The sequence below is a fragment of the Engraulis encrasicolus genome, chromosome 4, assembly GCF_034702125.1.
Source record: "Engraulis encrasicolus isolate BLACKSEA-1 chromosome 4, IST_EnEncr_1.0, whole genome shotgun sequence".
NCBI lineage: Eukaryota > Metazoa > Chordata > Actinopteri > Clupeiformes > Engraulidae > Engraulis > Engraulis encrasicolus.
This window is the reverse complement of record NC_085860.1, coordinates 40026025-40044647: the sequence shown is the minus strand read 5'-3', so window position 1 is coordinate 40044647 and position 18623 is coordinate 40026025. Positions and strand designations below refer to the sequence as shown.

Here is an 18623-nt window from a genome sequence, read left to right as displayed (position 1 = left end):
TGATAACAAGAAACTTTTTTTGTGCTCAGAGATTAAACAGGACTATTTCAAATTGAATGCAGCAACCCAGCCCCTCCCTCCCTCCCTCCCGCTGTTCACTGAGGCAAGAAGACATATTCTTTTATTTTTTTGTTTGCTGCTGTTGCTGTCGTGCTTGTTGTTTAACTGCGGGAACTTTACAGTAAACATCTGACAGTCGGCTGAATCGTATATCAAAACACTCTCAAAGGGAAGGCAAGGGGAGACCACACACTCAATGCTCCTCTTCTTTTCACACCCTCTTCAAGATGTGTTGTAAACCATGAAAATGTTCAGGAACGCCTTGCTAAAAATATACTATTTGACATCCCACTGACACCCACCTTAAAAGTGTTTCTCAAAAGGCCAATATATTTCTCTATCTACCTGATATGGCGTCGGTTTGGGCTTTTTTTAATAAAATAAAATAAAACAGTCAGGACAAGGTTGGCCGGTGTTGTCTGTCAGCCTGTGACAAATTTCATATCCTACCCACACCCTTACAAAGCAATCAAGTTATTTTATTATTGCACACAGAGCTATAGACTTGTACAGTGCTTATTGTATTGCTTAGTGTACCAGCATTTGAACACCACAAATTGTCACTGTGCTTATGCCAATTACCAGTAAATCTCAAGGGACATCTTGACAAACGAGTGCCGTGTATTAAATGTGTTCTGTTGTGTCATTTACAAAGTTTATCTGAATCCCATTATGTTAATGCCAACCAGCAGTATCGCATATTACGCGACGCTTACTCAGTTAATATGACTGCAAGAGCAGATGTGCAATCGGGAGTGTCACGATAACTCAGCCGAAGCAGCCCAAGTGTAGCAGCTGGGACACCGCATGGTCATGACAGGAGGAACTAATAGGAGAGGAGTTGACCTGACCTTGGGTTGACATGACTTGGACTGGCTGATGCACTGCACTAGGACCAGGACGTAAGTATCTTATTGTAGGAGAGGCAGGCTGTTTCCTGTGCCCAATTGTGCTTCAGGTCCTTCAGCTTAAAATGCGCACAATTTGAGAGACTTTTTTTGGACCTCATCAGCACCAGTCACCATTACAATGTACCGTACCCTAATCATTTCCAACGAGGTTAAATGTCGCCTTGCCCCATGACCTAACAGTTACGTTTTATTAAGCAAGCACTTTTGCTGTCACCATGGCTCTTCCTTAGCGACTGCTGACGGTAACTATGGCTCCAGTCTTGGACTGACCTAGTGGGCCGAGGGCCATTTTATTTCACTGGCGAGAGCCCATGTTTCAGGTGGACATGACATTCTTCTTCGATGTGCCAAACAGAGGACCCAATCTTTCTGAGAACCATTTTCTTGGCAATGGACTCTGCTACACTTCTCCAGGGCCTCAAAAATAATGGACTCCCTGAAAGAAAACAATTTTGGGCCTCACTCTGTAATTGTGTAATAGCCCTCCGTGGGCCCCGGTGAAGCTCCGGGGCCCCATGAACTGTCCTGAACCCCCATCCCCCCTCCATCCCCCTCCCCTCTCCTCCCGCCACCTTGGTGGCAACCCCCTCCACTTCTCACAGTTTGTTCAGCTAGATCATCATACCCGGCAGGAGGGCTCTCCAGTGTTGTTTTAATCTCTCCCTCTCTCTGTTCTGTTCTGCTCGGCTCCACTCTGCTGATTGTTTGCAGGGGCTGATGCGTGCACTTATTACATTGCTCATTTTTTAAACACTCTCCGATGCATCCCATGCAAATTAGGAGAGAGCTTCTCGGTCGAATGCGAATGCCACGCACGCACACACGCTCGCCCGCACGTCCGCACGCCCGTACACCCGTCCGCGCACGCACGCACACGCACAAACACACGCACACACGCACACGCACACACACAAACACAAACACACACAAACACAAACACACACGTACACACTCACAAACACACAGACACACAGAGACACACACACACCTGCCGTAATGCAATACCACTATTGTTTACACATTTTTTTGTCGAGCTGTTCAAGAAAGAAGAGGGAAAAATATACTCTGTTCATAAGACACTGGATGCAAAATAACAGCTGTCATAGACCTTATACAGGGTATGCATACTCAAGGGTATTAAAGTTCATAGCTGCACTTGGTAGGCAAACACAGCTTCAAAACTATGGCGGAAACCCATCAAGGAAAACTGTTCCCATGGAGCAGGTACTTGTTAGGTCCGTGTACATTACAGTAAGCCCTTGCCATACCTTTCCTTTCTTTTCCCCTGAAACTTTGAAGTCCATCCAAACTTAAGATGCAGTATCTCTTCACTTTGACAGTAAATATATCTCCACCAGAAAAAAAACCCACCCTGCCTCCGTTTATATCCCGCTTGTCGGCTTTGAAAACAGCCTTTTTTCCCATCTTTCAAACAGACTTCTTTTTAAAAGTTTATTTATCTCTATCTTTTATTGTGTTCTCTCCATCCATCCCAGAGGTGAACTGCAGGGCAGCTGTATCCAAAGGGTACATCTCGGGCCTGCTCAAGCTGTTTGCAGACTGGCACAACAATGACACCGAGCGGGAGTACGTCCACATCCAGAGGGCCCTGCTGCACTGCCTGGACCGTGCCACCCGCATCAGCCTGGGCAGGAGCGCCCTGGTGGCAGACGGCGGCATCGAGCTCCTCTATCAGACCACACAGGTGCATTGATCATGCTGCTTCTTAGTTCATTGAACTCCCTGTTTAACTCTTTCCCCCATAATGACGAGTTTTGAAAACCCCCCTTCCGTATCCTAATTGACGAGATTTGCCGACCCCCTCCGTATCCTTAATGACAAGATTTGAGGGCCCTATGAACGGCGTTTTTTTTCTCGAAGGTAGCCAAATGTTATCAATGCCAAAAAAATGCAGATAGGTAGTGTGTAAAAATACACACTATGCAATTTGTCTATGTTTCAGACATATTGGTGGAGTGTAACATTCAGATGTTATCACATGAGCAGTTTCATTTATTTTATACAATTATACTTCAAGGGAAGCCTTAGAATGTTCTACAAGGGTGGTTCTATGAGGTGTCCCATGGGGGAAAGCATGTTTTTTAATCCAAATCAAGCAAATATGCCATGGGAGAACTTGGAATATCCCTTTAAGTGTTGACACTGACAGGAGCGCCCTGGTGGCATTGAGCTCCTCTATCTGACCACACAGGTGCTGTCAATGATCATGCCAGTAGTGAGGTGGATACCAACACATCAGTGCAACTGGGTCTTCATTCAACTGCATATTGAAATATGTTTTATTATGTAAATCAAACACATAGATAATGGGGAAAAAACGCTAAATGTGTTTTAGTTGTTGATACTGACAGCCTTAAATGACCAGTGATGGGCTACCGTATAAACACACGTTACTAATATGAATGGCAGTGACTGGATGGAAATGTGAATGCTGAAAGCATAGTATCTGTTCTGTGTGCTAGTATGAGTCAGTGCTCCACAGTACTTTGGCTAATTGATGTATTTTTATTTGCCTCCTTGTCGGACATGGTACGATGTAGACCTGCATGTTTACCAGAGGATCACTGGAGTGTCTGGTGGAGCCAGCGGTGCAGCTGATGAGGAAATGCTACCCCAAGTGCCCCCTCTCACTGTCCTCAGACCAGAGTGTGTACACCTTCCCTCTGCCCGGTGAACCACCCAACCCCTGGGACGTCCCCACAAGTCAAGGTAACTTTATCCTCTGGAAAGTCTCTGGTAATGGAACACCAAGGAGGAAAACATACTTAGCATTGCTTTAATTTCAACAGATGTGAAGACTTTGAACAAAAATGAGCAAACCCAAGAACATAATCACAGTGATGTGTCACCAGAATCACTTGCATACAATATGTCTCCCATGTGTCATCAAACATTGAGATTGTCCCACTTAAGACTACTGTTGAAGATGAACAAGCCATACCAGAAATGAGACAAAAGTAATGCATGAAAAGCAAAATGCAAAAAAAAATCACTGCACATAAAGTATTCCTCTCACCTCATCAATCAATGAGATTTGCAGGGAAAACTGCAATGGCAATATGATGGAAATGTGTGTACTGCATTTTAGGTACAGGCCAGACAACCTTTAAAATCTATGGTAGCAGTGGGCTGGAGCGAGCGAGTCTTGGTTTTGGATTTCAGTTAGGGAGACTCGTGTGGCTAAGCCCAGTCTCATCCTTCTTCGACCCCCTCAGTGATTCTCCAAAGCCTCCTGCCGGGCCCTTCCTGGCCTCTACTCTGCCAGCAGTCCAGTCAAACTCACCTGTCAATAAGCCATTGACTAAACACAACATGGAGGCCGTGAAAGCCCTTTATCTGCGGCACCGTATCCTTGGGCGACGTGTGTGTTGTGTGAACAGTTGTGACAATGAGCTCTGCCACTGAGCTCTTTGTTGCCGACATTGTTGGTGTTATCCTTGCCGATTTTCTTTTTTTCAATTTATGGGATGGTTCATTTTGTGTTGGCGTCAGTATTGACGTGGGTGGACAATTTCATTGGAGCCTATTGGACAGCCTGACAAGGATCGGGGATAAGGGTTCGCTTTTTTTTCCTTAATTATCTAGTGAGAAGCGCATCCACAATAAATAATTTCACATTTGTGCTGTCATTTCAAAGAGACTTGAAAGTTCATCGGTCTCCCAACAACAATTCCAAGTCAAGTACATTTTAATCTGCACCCGTTCCGAGGTTCAAAACAATTATTGCTTTTCATGTCTTTGTGACATTTTTTAAAATGGAAGTGGGAGGATTATCTTATCTCACCTTAATGGAAAAGTTTTGCATTTGGCTTCCGACAGATTGTATTATTATTATTTTTTTGAGCGCTTATTTTTGTCCTTTCCTCCCACCCACCCCCCACCCCCCAAAGATTTCGGAACCTGAAACAACTTGACAAGTGACACATAAGAAAAAGTGTAAATATCAGAAAAGAACAGGCGCTGGGGAGGGCCAGGCGCGCTCCTGTTGTTTGATCCGACATACCTAAGCACTAGCTGCCTTGACATTTACGCGCTCCCCTCATATCCTCTGACTCCCTCTGTAAGGTGATACCTTTGAAGATGACAGCGACGATGACAATGATGACGAAAATGAAGATGCAGACAACAAAGACTACGTGAGTGATAAACAGATGCACATGCAGCACACGCATGTGCACACACACAGCACACGAATAATACACACACACACACACACACACACACACAGCACATGCATAATAGACACACACACACGTGCACGTACACGCACACGCACGCACGTATGCACGCATGCACGCATGCACGCATGCACGCACGCACGCACGCATACATGCAAGCACATTCGTATGCACACACACAAACCCAAACATATTTTCACACACACACACACACACACACACATTATTGAAATGTGCGTATACCTAGTGAATAGTTTAACGTGGATGCAAATAAACACACACAAATAGAGGTACAGAGGAAGAGAGAGGGAGAGAGAATATTTTATAGCTTTCAGTCTTTGGCACGGCCCTAGTCATCAATAGCTTTTCTCCCTTTAATCTTTTTTCGTTTAGTCTCTTTGTATTTCTCATTTTGTCCAGTTCAGTTTAATGCAAATGGCAAACCCATTATGCATTAAAGGAAAATAACAAAGAGAAAATTTATACCACAAGAAATAGCTTCTTTGTGGGGTAAGTGATATCTCAAATGTGACATTTACTGATTAATACCACACAAGCAGGGATGCCGACATGGGGATAAAGGGGTCTTTTGTCCCAGGCCTAGGGTGAGGGGGGGGGCAGAATTGGATCCTCATTACATTGAATATATTGGATTTTGGGGCCCTTTCAGAGCACTTTGTCCTGGTCCCGTGAAAAGCTGTCAGCGGCCCTGCACACATGCATGCATATGCACACACACCTAGTGCAGCACGCACGCATGCACACGGGCACATACATGCACACACACACACACACACACACACACACACACACACACACACACACACACACACACACACACACACACACACACACACACACACACACCTGCCCTCCCAAACACACACCCGCCCCTCCACACGCACACACACACACACACACACACACACACACACACACACACACACACACACACACACACACACACACACACACACACACACACACACACACACACACACACACACACACACACACACACACACACACACACACACACACACACACACACACACACACACACACAAGCCAGCTGGTTTTCTTTGTGCAATATGTGTGTGTGTGTCTCGCTTCTCGGCAGGAGGACGACCTGGAGACAGACCTGGAGTCCCTCAGGCAACGGCCCCAACCCGACAGGCCCCTCGAACAGCTGGGCCAGTACGTACGCCTCTGCCCCGAGCTCCACCATGACTTTCAGGTGAGTGTGTGTGTGTGTGTGTGTGTGTGTGTGTGTGTGTGTGTGTGTGTGTGTGTGTGTGTGTGTGTGTGTGTGTGTATTAATTATATGTGGGGGCGTGGGGGGTGGTATGAATTTAAATGTGTGTGTGTGTGTGTGTGTGTGTGTGTGTGTGTGTGTGTGTGTGTGTGTGTGTGTGTGTGTGTGTGTGTGTGTGTGTGTGTGTGTGTGTGTGTGTGTGTGTGTGTGTGTGTGTGTGTGTGTGTGTGTGTGTGTGTTCAAGCATGTGCAAAATGCTTTGTTGTTTTAGTTATGTATGCTGTACCAACCCCAAGCACAACCCCAAGCTCAACTACCACATCTGGACCCCTCTGTCTCTTTCTCGCTGTCTCTCTCTCTCTCTATCACTCTGTCTCTCTGTCTGTCTGTCTCTCTCCCTCCCCTTCTCTATATCTGTCTCTTTCTGTTTCTCTCTCTGTGTTTCTTTCTCTCTCTCTCTCTCTCTCTCTCTCTCTCTCTCTCTCTCTCTCTCTCTCTCTCTCTCTCTCTCTCTCTCTCTCTCTCTCTCTCTCTCTCTCTCTCCGTCTCTAGCTAGCTACTAGTTTCAGGTACAGCTGTCTCCCTCGCTGTGCGCATGCTTGCATCCGTGCGTGTGCGTGTGTGTGCATGTGTGCTGCGTCTCCTCTACCTGACCTTTGTCATAGTATTCTGCTAGAAGCATTTTTTGAAAATAAATTTCCCAATTCCCTTTAAGCTGTCCCTGTTAAAATGCTCACCAATGGACTACTCGGTAGTGTTTGCTTTACATGATCCTTCCAGTCCAGCCTTTACCTCAGCAATGTGTCCAGAAACATAAACAGACTAACTAGAGTGCCATACTGTGGTACGTGCTCTAGTGCTAGCCTCCTGTTCCCCTAGTCCTGTCTCTGTGTGCAATTTCAGTTTTCAAGTTCAGCAGTGCCGTTGTGGCACAGAGAGAGATTTATTTTATCCGTATCTTATGTTAGATAAATAAAACCCCATTCCTCTCTGCCTCAGATTGCATTATAGAGAGGGGAAAAAATGATGTGCTGTTTATAACTTGAGGCAGGGAGGTCCTAATCTCTCTCCTTGTTTAAGATTCCGCCGGCGGTCTTTTTGGGTGGTTTAGGTGGAGGGAGGGAGGGAGGAAGGGAGGTGGGATTTTTAGATTGACAGTCTACCCACCTCCTTCTCCAAATGCCACCAGGGGAGGTACATAGTCCGCTCAGTAAGGGCCAGGCACGGCGGTGTCATACCAGGACATCTGCATCACCCCCCCTAGCCCCCCTTCCGCCCACTCTCCCCCTCATTCCCCTCATTTGGACAAACACACACAAATAAGGATGTGGTCACACACACACACACACACACACGCACGCACGCACGCACGCACGCACGCACGCACACACACACTGGCATAAAATCAGCCGATCTCTCTCTCTCTCTCTCTCTCTCTCTCTCTCTCTCTCGCACATGCACATGCACACACACACGCGCGCGCGCACACACACACACGCACACACGCACACAAACACACACACACGCGCGCGCGCACACAGCCCCACACACACACACACACACACGCGCACACAGCCCCACACACACACACACACACACACACACACACACACACACACACACACACACACACACACACACACACACACACACACACACGCACACACACACACACACACACACACACACACCTGTGTTTGCCATTTCGACTGGCGGGCAGACTTGTTAATTCCACCCTAGTCCTATTACCACAGGATTAGCGTGCAGCTGTCTCCCTCCCATTATCGGCCACTTATATTTATTCCAAACCCCCACGGCGCACAGCGTAGCGTACTGTAGCAGGAGAGATGATATGGACTAGCGATCACCCAGCTCAGGATGTCAAGCTCACTTGTCTCATTGCAGTTTTAAGCCATTGTATTTATCTCACCCCCTGCACAAAAAAACCCCAGTGGAGACGATGTAAAAATTCATACTGATTTTCACAAGTCACTCCTTTGTAATGTACAGTTGCGTAGTCTTCTTGGGGAACGGAAAGGGAAAATCTGTTTGAGTAGTAAGGATTTTCCCCCAGTTCTTCTAGAATTTTCCTCAAACACTCCCATACAGATCCCATAGAAGTCTGTGTTAAAAATCTCATCAAGTCCTTATGTAATCATATTCTATATTCTATGTAGAATATTGTACATACGGTATTGTAATCACATATTTCTGATGGTACTCCTAAAAGGACTTTACCAGGCCCTAAATAGGCACTTAGAATGTTCATGGGTATGTTCAAGATCCCTGGATGAAGACAATGAAAGAGTGTCTCAAGTGCCTGGGACTGAGATATCATGATGTCATAAATCTTCTTCTTGTATCTGTGTGTGTGTGTGTGTGTGTGTGTGTGTGTGTGTGTGTGTGTGTGTGTGTGTGTGTGTGTGTGTGTGTGTGTGTGTGTGTGTGTGTGTGTGTGTGTGTGTGTGTGTGTGTGTGTGTGTGTGTTTGAGGGTGTGTGTGTGTGTGTGTGTGTGTGTGTGCATGTGTGCGTACGTGTGTGATTTCCAGCTTTATCATCTGTGAAATCTGAGGGAAGTCATACTTTTGATAAAGTAGACAGTGGGACACTATGTCCGCCCTCTTCATTTCCATTTTCACAGCTCTTGATGGGGAGACTGACAGAGGAAGCTCACAAGCACAGCCATGCATGGGAGACACATTGGAATGGGACTGATGTTAGCTTTAGGTGTCACATGTAATTCCTGTCAGGGAGGCTGAGAAGACCTAAGAGTGTGATACATCTTATGAAGATGTATTAACGCCATTTCGCAGTAAAGGTTAAGATCGAAATACACTCAGTGCCCCCCATCTGCAAATATGTGTTTTGAGCCAATTTTTTCGTGCCTCAAATCTGCCGATACCAATATACTGCATAATATTTTCAAGAGGTCCATACGCCCATCTGAAAGGATCTTGTGGGAATGATGTCTCAAGAGTGACTTCAAGTCCTTTACTTTGCATTTGATGTGAAAGAGTGAAATTGTGCAGCAGCTCTGCAACAGGAAACAGAGGCAATGAAGCATTAAAGGTCATATTTAATGTGCTTTGTTTGAGCTGCAGCCTCTCCTGAGTGACGGTGGAGTGACCTGACTGACTGAAGTGTCCTTGAGTCAGATACACTGGGGACGTTCAGGCTGACGGGGAAACAAAGAGTAGAGTAGTAGAGTAGAGTAGAGTAACTTTATTGATCCCCACAGGGAAATTCAGGTGTCAAGTAGCTTACATAGATACACATAATGCCCACGTGGTAATTTCACGACACATATAACACAGGTAATAGTCAGGGAGGAGAAAAATAAAAACTAATGAAAAAAATAGAAAGGTAATTGTGCAAAAACATATTCTGTGAGTTGGGGTGGATAAAGAAATATGCATGCCAGTCCCCATTCCCGCACCTAATCCCAAACCGGCCGGTGTATTCAGACTGCAAGTCTGAGCGTTCGGGAACCTGAAAGATAGGTCGCAAAAAAATACTTGTTTCTTTTCTCTACAAACCGTGACGACAATGTGGACTGCAGCAGGTTCATCCGTGTCAGAAATGGTCACATATGGAAAATTTCAGTGCCTGGTATGAACGCAGGTGATTAGCAGACAAGCATTTTAATGCTGAACGTAACTGGTGCAGTAACGGACACCGCCACCGCTCTCGTCGGCCTGAGAACAGTTACTCTGAACTCCAGACTTCTCTCAATGTGCTGGTCGACACATCATTGCATGGCAGCCTTTTCCCTTTGGTGTGTGTGTGTGTGTGTGTGTCTGTGTGTGTGTGTGTGTGTGTGTGTGTGTGTATGTGTGTGTGTGTGTGTGTGTGTGTAAGACAATGAGTGAGAGTGAGTGAAAGACAGCGATGGAGAGAGAGAGAGAGAGAGAGAGAGAGAGAGAGAGAGATGTGTGTGACAGAGAGATCAAAGACTGTGAGTGGGAGAGGGAAAGCACTTGTGATGCATTAAGACGTAAGGCTCTATAGGTAGTCTACTCAGCTGAGTACTATATGAGCGAGTGCTGCATAACTACAGTCCATAAATGGAGTCCATTAGGGTCGATGGGCGTCAGTGAATGTGCTGGTGTGGTGCACATCTATCCGAGTCCATATGGCCTCGTGTTTGACGACGCCATGTGCACTGTATCCAGGGAATCGGGGGGGGGGGGGGGGGGGCAAACAGGTCACTTGTCCCGAGCCCAGGGAGAGAGAGGGGGGGGGATGTCCAGCATTGAGCTGTCAATATTGCGTATTGGGTGGGGGACCCTTGTAGTGGACATTGTCCTGGCCTAGGCAAAGCTGCCTGTGGCCCTGCCTGTATCGGCACAGTGTCAGCGCTGTGCTGGAGTGTGTCTGTCTCAGCGATAGCCTTGTGTCAGTGTCGGTGCATAACTGAATTGGCGTTACTCAGTGTTTGTTCCCTGATGCGGTTAATGGGGGTCCTTGTGGAATGGCTGCCAGTGAGAGAGCTAGCTTTAAGAGGCCCGGCAGTCAAACCTTCTCTAAGGCCTTTAGCCTGATTAGGTGAGTGGAATGAATATGTCAGCCCAGCCCAGTACGCTGTCTCTCTCTTTCAGCTCGACTCTCTCTATCTTTCTGCTGTCCTCCCCCACCCCCCCCATATACGCACGCACACACACACACACACACTCTCATACACACACACACGCGCGTACACACACACAGACTCACACACACACACAGACTCACACACACAAACACACACACACACACACACACACACACACACACACACACACACACACACACACACACACACACACACACACACACACACACACACACACACACACACACACACACACACCTTCTTGCTCCCCTAGGTATCCTATTCTATTCCCTTTCTCATTCTCTTTTAATTTAAATGACATCACAAGACGAACAGATCTCTGGACAAAAAAATACCTCCTTCCCTCAATTAATTTACTGTCAGCTCCCATTGATCCGGTGATTTGGGTACGCCACAGCCAGTAAATTGAGCAATTTTTACTTCAGGTTTCCAGGCACTCCCCATACCTCTACTCTAACCGCAAAGCATGGCAAAGAGGGTTCTGTGAATGAACAAACGAAATAAAGATAAAGGGAAGGAAAAAAGTGTGTGGTGCACACATAAGATAGCGTTCTTAACCTTGTAAATCAGACTCACTACTACTCTTTGTATTGTGCTTCCACTGACATCGTTTACTCCCTTTCTGGGACTCTTTACCGCACCAATCAATAAGCAAGGCCATCTGTGGTCTACTTTTTATGGTGGGTATACTGTATATGTGAGATTTTTTTGAAGTGGGTATACTGTATATATTTATGCCATTCAAAACAATGGATCAATCAATTTTAAGTGGGTATACTGAAATCCCTGAAATTTAGAAGTGGGTATACTCCGTATACCCGCATTCTACGTAGACTACACCACTGGTATTGAGTCTTTTGTGCTACCAGGGCCATACTGTAGAACAATGATTGGCAAACTGTGGGCCCTGAAGGTATTCCAAGTGGGTCTTGAAATCCTTTTCTAAAAATCAAAATGATATGTGTGTGTGTGTGTGTGTATTGCTGTTGAATATTCATTAGAGTTGTATTGTCAGGCCAGAGGTGGGCCCCGAACATTTGTGAAAATGTTGAGTGGGCCTCAGGTTGGAAATGGTTTGTTTCTGTTGTAGAATATACTTGCTTACAATCGTATAATCTTCCTTCCAAAAATTCCTTAACACCAACCCTTGTTGGCCAACTTGGCCCCAGCCCAAACGTTTAGGTCAGGCTGTAGTCAACGTCACTTAGCCACAAGATTTTCCTTTCAACACCTGGTTCTGAAGATCTGAAAACGACCCAGTTATTCTGGCTTGGCACGGTTTTCGACCTGTCAATCTGCAATGTGCTATTGTTGACAAAGGAGTCTGGTTTACGAGGCTATAGTTGCCTTGTCCTCTGTCTTTCTGCTTGTCTGGTCTTGACAAGTCAAACATCTCAGGAAGGGAGTGACATGGGCAGAATGCTGTAGTTTGCAGTCTTCAAAAGCAAATCACTCACCGATTGGGCGTCTTGTGACCTTGGCAATGGCTGTTGTTCTTTTTTTCCTTTTTTCACTGACTCTGCTGCAAAGCTGCTGCATGTACATTGTAGTAGGCCAACTTCAGCTTCTTGATAAGGACTCCTTCAGATGATTATCACTGTATAGTCTCTTGACTGTAGTGCTGGGAAGTAATGGTGTATTGAGTATACTCCAAGAACTGCTGTGACAGTTCGGCCACATCCAAAATATTCACTTAGGCACCATGACCTGTATAGCAAATAGAGCATTGCGTTTTGTAACTCACACCCAACATAACATTATATGTAGCCTAGGACTGACCACATTGCCTATGACAGCTATGTTGATTTCTTTTTTTTCCATGAAATCAGCCTGTACAACTCCTTTGTTTGACAAATCAGAAATAGCGAAACATGAAATGGAATATGAAATTGAAATATGAAAATCCGAAGCTATGCATGCACCTTCAGAATCAGTGGTCTCTCATTGGTTGAAGCTCTTGACATTTTACGCTTAAGGTTTGCCCCGACCTACCTCCAGCTATGAGCTCGGACTGACAGCCAGCCAGGCTACACTGTAGTGAATGAGTGACCGTTTGTGAAGTGTGTCCTGCTTTGACTCCGAGGCAAGGCGCTCCCGTGTGACACGCTCACTCCATTTTGTGGAGGAGAGGAAAAAGGAAGTGAGGAGGTAGTGCCTGAATTGCCATGACCTGACAAATCATAGATGATAATTTCATCCTGTCCTAGTCCCACATATCACAGAGAGAGAGAGAGAGAGAGAGAGAGAGAGAGAGAGAGAGAGAGAGAGAAATGGAGAGCTGCTCGGTATTCAGAGCTCGTGCTAAACGGTGGTGAAGTGCATCTGCCGTGACGGTCACACACATTGGAGTGTGTGTGTTATGATTCGGCTCCGACGAGTGCCATAAGCCACGAGAAGACGGGGAGATTTGATACGTGCTCTACCCAGTGGAGGGCACCGCGCTGCCTGGGGACCAGTGAGGGCTGGGGGTGGGGGTGGGGGAGGTGGGGGCGGTTGTGGTGGTTGCAGGGAGGAGTGAGGAGGTTATGTGGGGGAGGAAGAAAAAGAGGAGGATGAAGGAAGAGGAAGAAGAACGTTGGGTGGGGCGAATGGAGATGAGGAGAGAAGGGGGGGGGGGGAGGAGGGAGGGGGAGGGGAGGAATGGAGGACAGGCGTGGGTGTGGGTGTGGGTGGATGGGTGTGTGGCTGATGGTGCTCCTCTCTCTCTGTCCTCCCTGGAGTACTCCGAGCCTGCAGACTCGTTAGGTCCTGCCTTTGATCGTAAGGCTTTGCTCGCCACGTTACAGCCTCACTCTGGGGAAGATGCCCCCCCCCCCCAAAAAAAAGAGAAAACACAGAAAAAAAGAAGCAAAGGAGAAATGGATGATACAGAGGGACCAGTTAATGCTGCCTTGCCTTGCTTCAGAACCTTCACCCCAACCAGTAAAGCGCAGGCTCCAAGTAGAGGCAGGCAGAGGTCAGCCCAGTTGTGCCTTAAACTTATGGTTTAGATCAGGGGTAGGCAATTAGCGACCCGGGGGCCAAATCTGGCCTGCCATCAATTCATTTTTTTGTATAGTAGTTAGCCTGCATAGCTTTTTTTGTTTGAACAAAAAGTGTGCCATGTGTATGTGTATACAGTGACCTAGACGTACTACTATTACATCTTGAGCAATATAAAAATCTGAAACAAATTGTGTTTGACCATATGACAAATTGCCAGCTTAACCACTGTAGTCTTTTCTCAAGCTACAGGAGGGTTTTTTCCTGATATTAATGACAGTTCTGGAAAATGTCTTTCAATTCAGCCATGCTCTCATATGGGCCTTTTCTGCTGGTGATTAGTATTCTTACAAAACTAAGCTGTATACATCTGTACACTGCCAGTTAGTGTAGTGTATACTGTATGTCACAACATGTGTTGCTCTCTCATTAAAAATTGTGGTATTCGCTCAGGCCAGCTGTGGCTCAAATGCCAGGGCACTTTTACCCCAGGGAACCGGGTTTGATTCCAGGCCGAGGTTGTTTCCTGTGCCTCCCCCGTCTCTCTCTCCCACTCATTTCCTGTTCCACTCTTCACCGTACCATCCTGATAAAGGAAAAATAGCTACCCCCCAAAAAAGCATTAATTGCCATTTACTATTTGATGTCTGGATGTTAATTTCTATCTATTGTCTATCAACCTGACCTTGCTTTATAAAAGCTAGCTTGTTAGTGAACTGGATTCCGTTCAGAGTCTGTTCACTCCAGTACAGTACATACAAAACCGTGCTTGTGTTTGTAATGGCTTCTGAAGTTATTCCGTATGGGTTTCTGTTCTTTTCTTAATTGAGGTATTCTTTCCGAAATTCTGGTCTGAATGATATTTTCTCTTACTTTTTACATTACCTACACTGCAGAGCTTGTTGCATTTTCATGAATTGATATTCATAGACATTTTCCAGACTCATGTATATTTTCCTCTGTCCAAAATGTGAAATTCTAATCGTGGAGGAGTGAAAAACAAGTACTGTGACTTAGTTAAAAGCTATTACAAATTCACTTTGATAAAGTTGTGCTTTGAAAAGAGCAAACTTCTTTTCCAGTTTGCTTCCGAGATGTCTGCATGGGAAATTCAATCGGAACTTTTGCTTACAAACGATGAGTGTCTGATGTTACTGGCTGTGAATGAGGACTGATAGTGTGCTGGTTTTCATGGCTGATTGGTGATATTAACTCATCAGTCACACATCAGGACAAAATTATTCTTGCACAGTTGTGACATGTGGTTGTCAGTACCTGGAGGTTTGGAACTCGAGTGTCAATGAAGATCAGTTTATTTACAGTACAGTATTTTTAGCTGTTTGAATCCAATGTCACATTAAGCCACATTAGAGCTATTGTCAACTATTGGCAATATAACTCTGTTAGCCAGTTACCACAGGCACCACTGCTGTGATGCATTGTGCCTGGTGTAATGATAGAGTGTTTATTTGTATGCTCTCTCTGTGCATGCTGCTCCAAACGTGTATTTCTGTGGCATGTTTAAGCAAGGTCGTCATGCTGAAGCTAGTGCAGAGAGCTAGTGCAGAGAGCTAGTGCAGAGAGCGTGTGCAGAGAGCGTGTGCAGAGAGCGTGTGCAGAGAGCTAGTGCAGAGAGCTAGTGCAGAGAGCTAGTGCAGAGAGCTAGTGCAGAGAGCTAGTGCAGAGAGCTAGTGCAGAGAGCTAGTGCAGAGAGCTAGTGCAGAGAGCTAGTGCAGAGAGCTAGTGCAGAGAGCTAGTGCAGAGAGCTAGTGCAGAGAGCTACAGTAACTGGTGTTGTCATGAATATCAATGTGGAAGACCCCCTGCTGAGTCTATTAGATATTTTTTTTGGTCTGTACTGTACTCTCACCATTCCATTCCTCTGTGTCACATATGGAAATAGAGTCCATTCTCCTCACATCAAACCCCAGTTACTTAGAAGGCTGGCTCGTTTTTTTTTTTCTCGCCTTCTTCCTTGACCTTCATGTCCAGTCTCGTCCCTCTGGCGTACAGCCTGAGGCCAAATTGCTGTCGCTGTAGAGCTGCTTGCACGGTCTTGCGGTCTCCACTGGGCCTGATGTCCCCCGCATGTTCAGTCTGCCAGACTCACGTAATTGGAGGACATAATCTGCTTTCAATATCAAAGGCACCATCACCTGTTTGATGTCGCTAGAATGTGGGCAAAACTGGGCACTTTACTTTCCGTCTGGATCTTGGAAGAAAGCGGTTGGGGGTGGCATTGAAGAGTGAATGAGTGATGTTTGGGAAGGGACGAGAAATTGGATGCGTGTGACTGATGTTTGGTGCCAATTTTGTTCCCACTTCCTCTGCTTGCTCTCATGGCCTGATAAGAGAAAACACAAGCCCGTTCCCCAACAACTGCTAGTCAAAGCTCTTTTGGCCTTGATTGGTCGTACTAAAAAAGAAGACTTGTGCTATTTCCAAATCAGAACTCTAAACTGTTTTAACCTTTGGTTCAATGTTGCTGTTAGTGTTACCGATTTGGACATCTGATGCTAGAAACACTGATTGCTATCCAGGTCTCAGTCTTGTGTATGATTTAGTAATACACATTGTAGTTAGTGAATTAAGACATCCTTATTTGGAAACAACGGAAATGCCCATTTTGAAGTGCTATGAATGAGAAAACACGATGGATGTCTTCAAATGAGTGAATTGTAGATTTATTTGCTTCAACTCTGGGTGTATCAGTGTATCAGTGGGGATCAATGTAAAGCATAGTTCAAATGTTACCTTGGCCACAATATAGATCCATTGAATTAAATACAGCAGCCTGCACTCAGAAATTGAGACCTTTTCATATCTCTAACACGTGAAAAGAACAACAGCCATCTGATAGGTGTGTGTTTCCCTTATGTCAAAAGTAAAGAGAGACATAGACAACAAAGTCTAATTCTGTTACAGACATAATGACAACAGGCTATAGATCCACTACTGTAGCTGTGGTTGAGGTGCATTGAGATGCAGGCAGAGTTACATTCCAAACAGCAACCTAAACCATTCTCCATATTGACAAATGACACTCAAAAAACTGTAATGCGAGTTAAAGAATTTGGAGACCATATCTGTGTTTGGGTCTGAACTGGGGAGTACTCAGAGTAACAAGTTTAGTGACTGACCATAATAAGTTTACAATGAAACAGTGGTAACTCGTGTAATAAAAGCAATAGGCCTATTGATTCACTCTCCTAGTATATCAAAGCCATGTTTTTTTCCCTCAGAGTTAGCACACCCTGGTACGTGACTAAAGTTTAAAGTTGACATTTTTAAAGTTTAATTCCTTTTTGGACTCCTCAGTGGGGAATTGTACATCTCAGTTCTTTACCCATCATCACACAAATGAGCAGAGGGGCAACCATGACTGTGCCCAGGGAGCAGTGTGTGGGAACAGTACCATGCTCTTTGATTCCACTTCTGGATGGATTTACGCCCTGCAACCCTCTGGTCAGAGTAATGCTTCTGCTTTGTCCGCTAGGTCCAAAACCCACTGGTATTCCCAGAGATGAATGTCCCAGGGTCTTGCCTGGAGAAATAAAGTCATGGTGGTGATATCTTACAGGAGCTGGACTCATGCTCGGAGTCTGAGGAGAGTTCTGACGAGGACAGTCTGCTGAATGGTGACTCGGACGATAGGTGGACGAGATCGAGAACGTCAAAATCCGGATCGCGAAGACGCTCCTCCAGGATATCCAGGGGCTCCCCACACTTCACTGGTTGCAAAGGCCACACATCCTCCTCCCTCTCCAATGGCCACAGCACACCGGAGGAGGACGGAGAGCAGCAGGACATGAAGGCCAAGGACCTCCACAGTCACTGCCTTAGGTATAGGTGGTGTGTGTTCACTGTGGTTAAAGCACCACTGGAGTTATTTACTGTACATGTTCGAGCGAACTACAGGTTGGAAGCAAAATTTGCAACAAAAAAAAACAAACTACTGTATGACATATGACCTTCAGAAGGTGGCAAAATATATTCTGTCACTTTATTAATAATCTTTATATTTATAAAGTGTCACTTTATTACCAATTGACTGAAAACATTTTGATGGAAAAACAACATCGCAGGTTTGGTCTAAAAACACACACTTCCATGGCCGTGCATTTGTAATTCTGCTCTTGCTTTGGCCATATCATCTTTGTCACGGACAGAAGAGGACCCAAGAGCGCAAGTTCAAATTCAGAGTTCTTTATTGAAGGTTTCGGGGGGGAAGAGGAGTGAGATGATCGTGAGGTCTTGGGGGTGCCGGTTCCAGGGGTGCTAGGAGTGCCAGGGGTGTCAGGGGTTCCAGGGGTGCTTGGGGCTCTGGGGTTGTTCAGGGTCCTGTGGGTTACCTGGGGCTCACCAAGTGTCCGGGGGTTTCCAGTCCAAAGTGCCTAGTGTGTGTGTCCCCCAGTGATCGAGCGGCGTGTCGGGCTGAGGGTGGTGAATCGTCTGGGCTCGCTCATCTGGTGGTCGGAGAACTGGGGGAACACACACACAAAAAGCAATATGAATGGCAGGCAGAAGTACAGACCAGGGCTAGGCAATAATCGTGGTGAGAGACAGAAGGCAGAATCGAGTTACCGGAGGGGCTGAAGATCAG

General features: G+C 45.9%; 1 protein-coding gene across 8 annotated transcripts in view; it reads left to right on the top strand.

Annotated features, from left to right (window-relative positions):
* The window catches only part of LOC134447774 (cytosolic carboxypeptidase 4), a 178094-nt gene that overhangs the window by 55237 nt on the left and 104234 nt on the right, over positions 1-18623 (top strand). For all 8 annotated transcript variants that reach the window (XM_063197411.1, XM_063197409.1, XM_063197410.1 and 5 more), the window contains 5 exons: positions 2468-2676; positions 3533-3701; positions 5058-5128; positions 6291-6407; positions 17601-17863. In XM_063197411.1, the coding sequence (XP_063053481.1) occupies positions 2468-2676; positions 3533-3701; positions 5058-5128; positions 6291-6407; positions 17601-17863 (829 nt within the window). The remainder of the gene's footprint in view (positions 1-2467; positions 2677-3532; positions 3702-5057; positions 5129-6290; positions 6408-17600; positions 17864-18623) is intronic.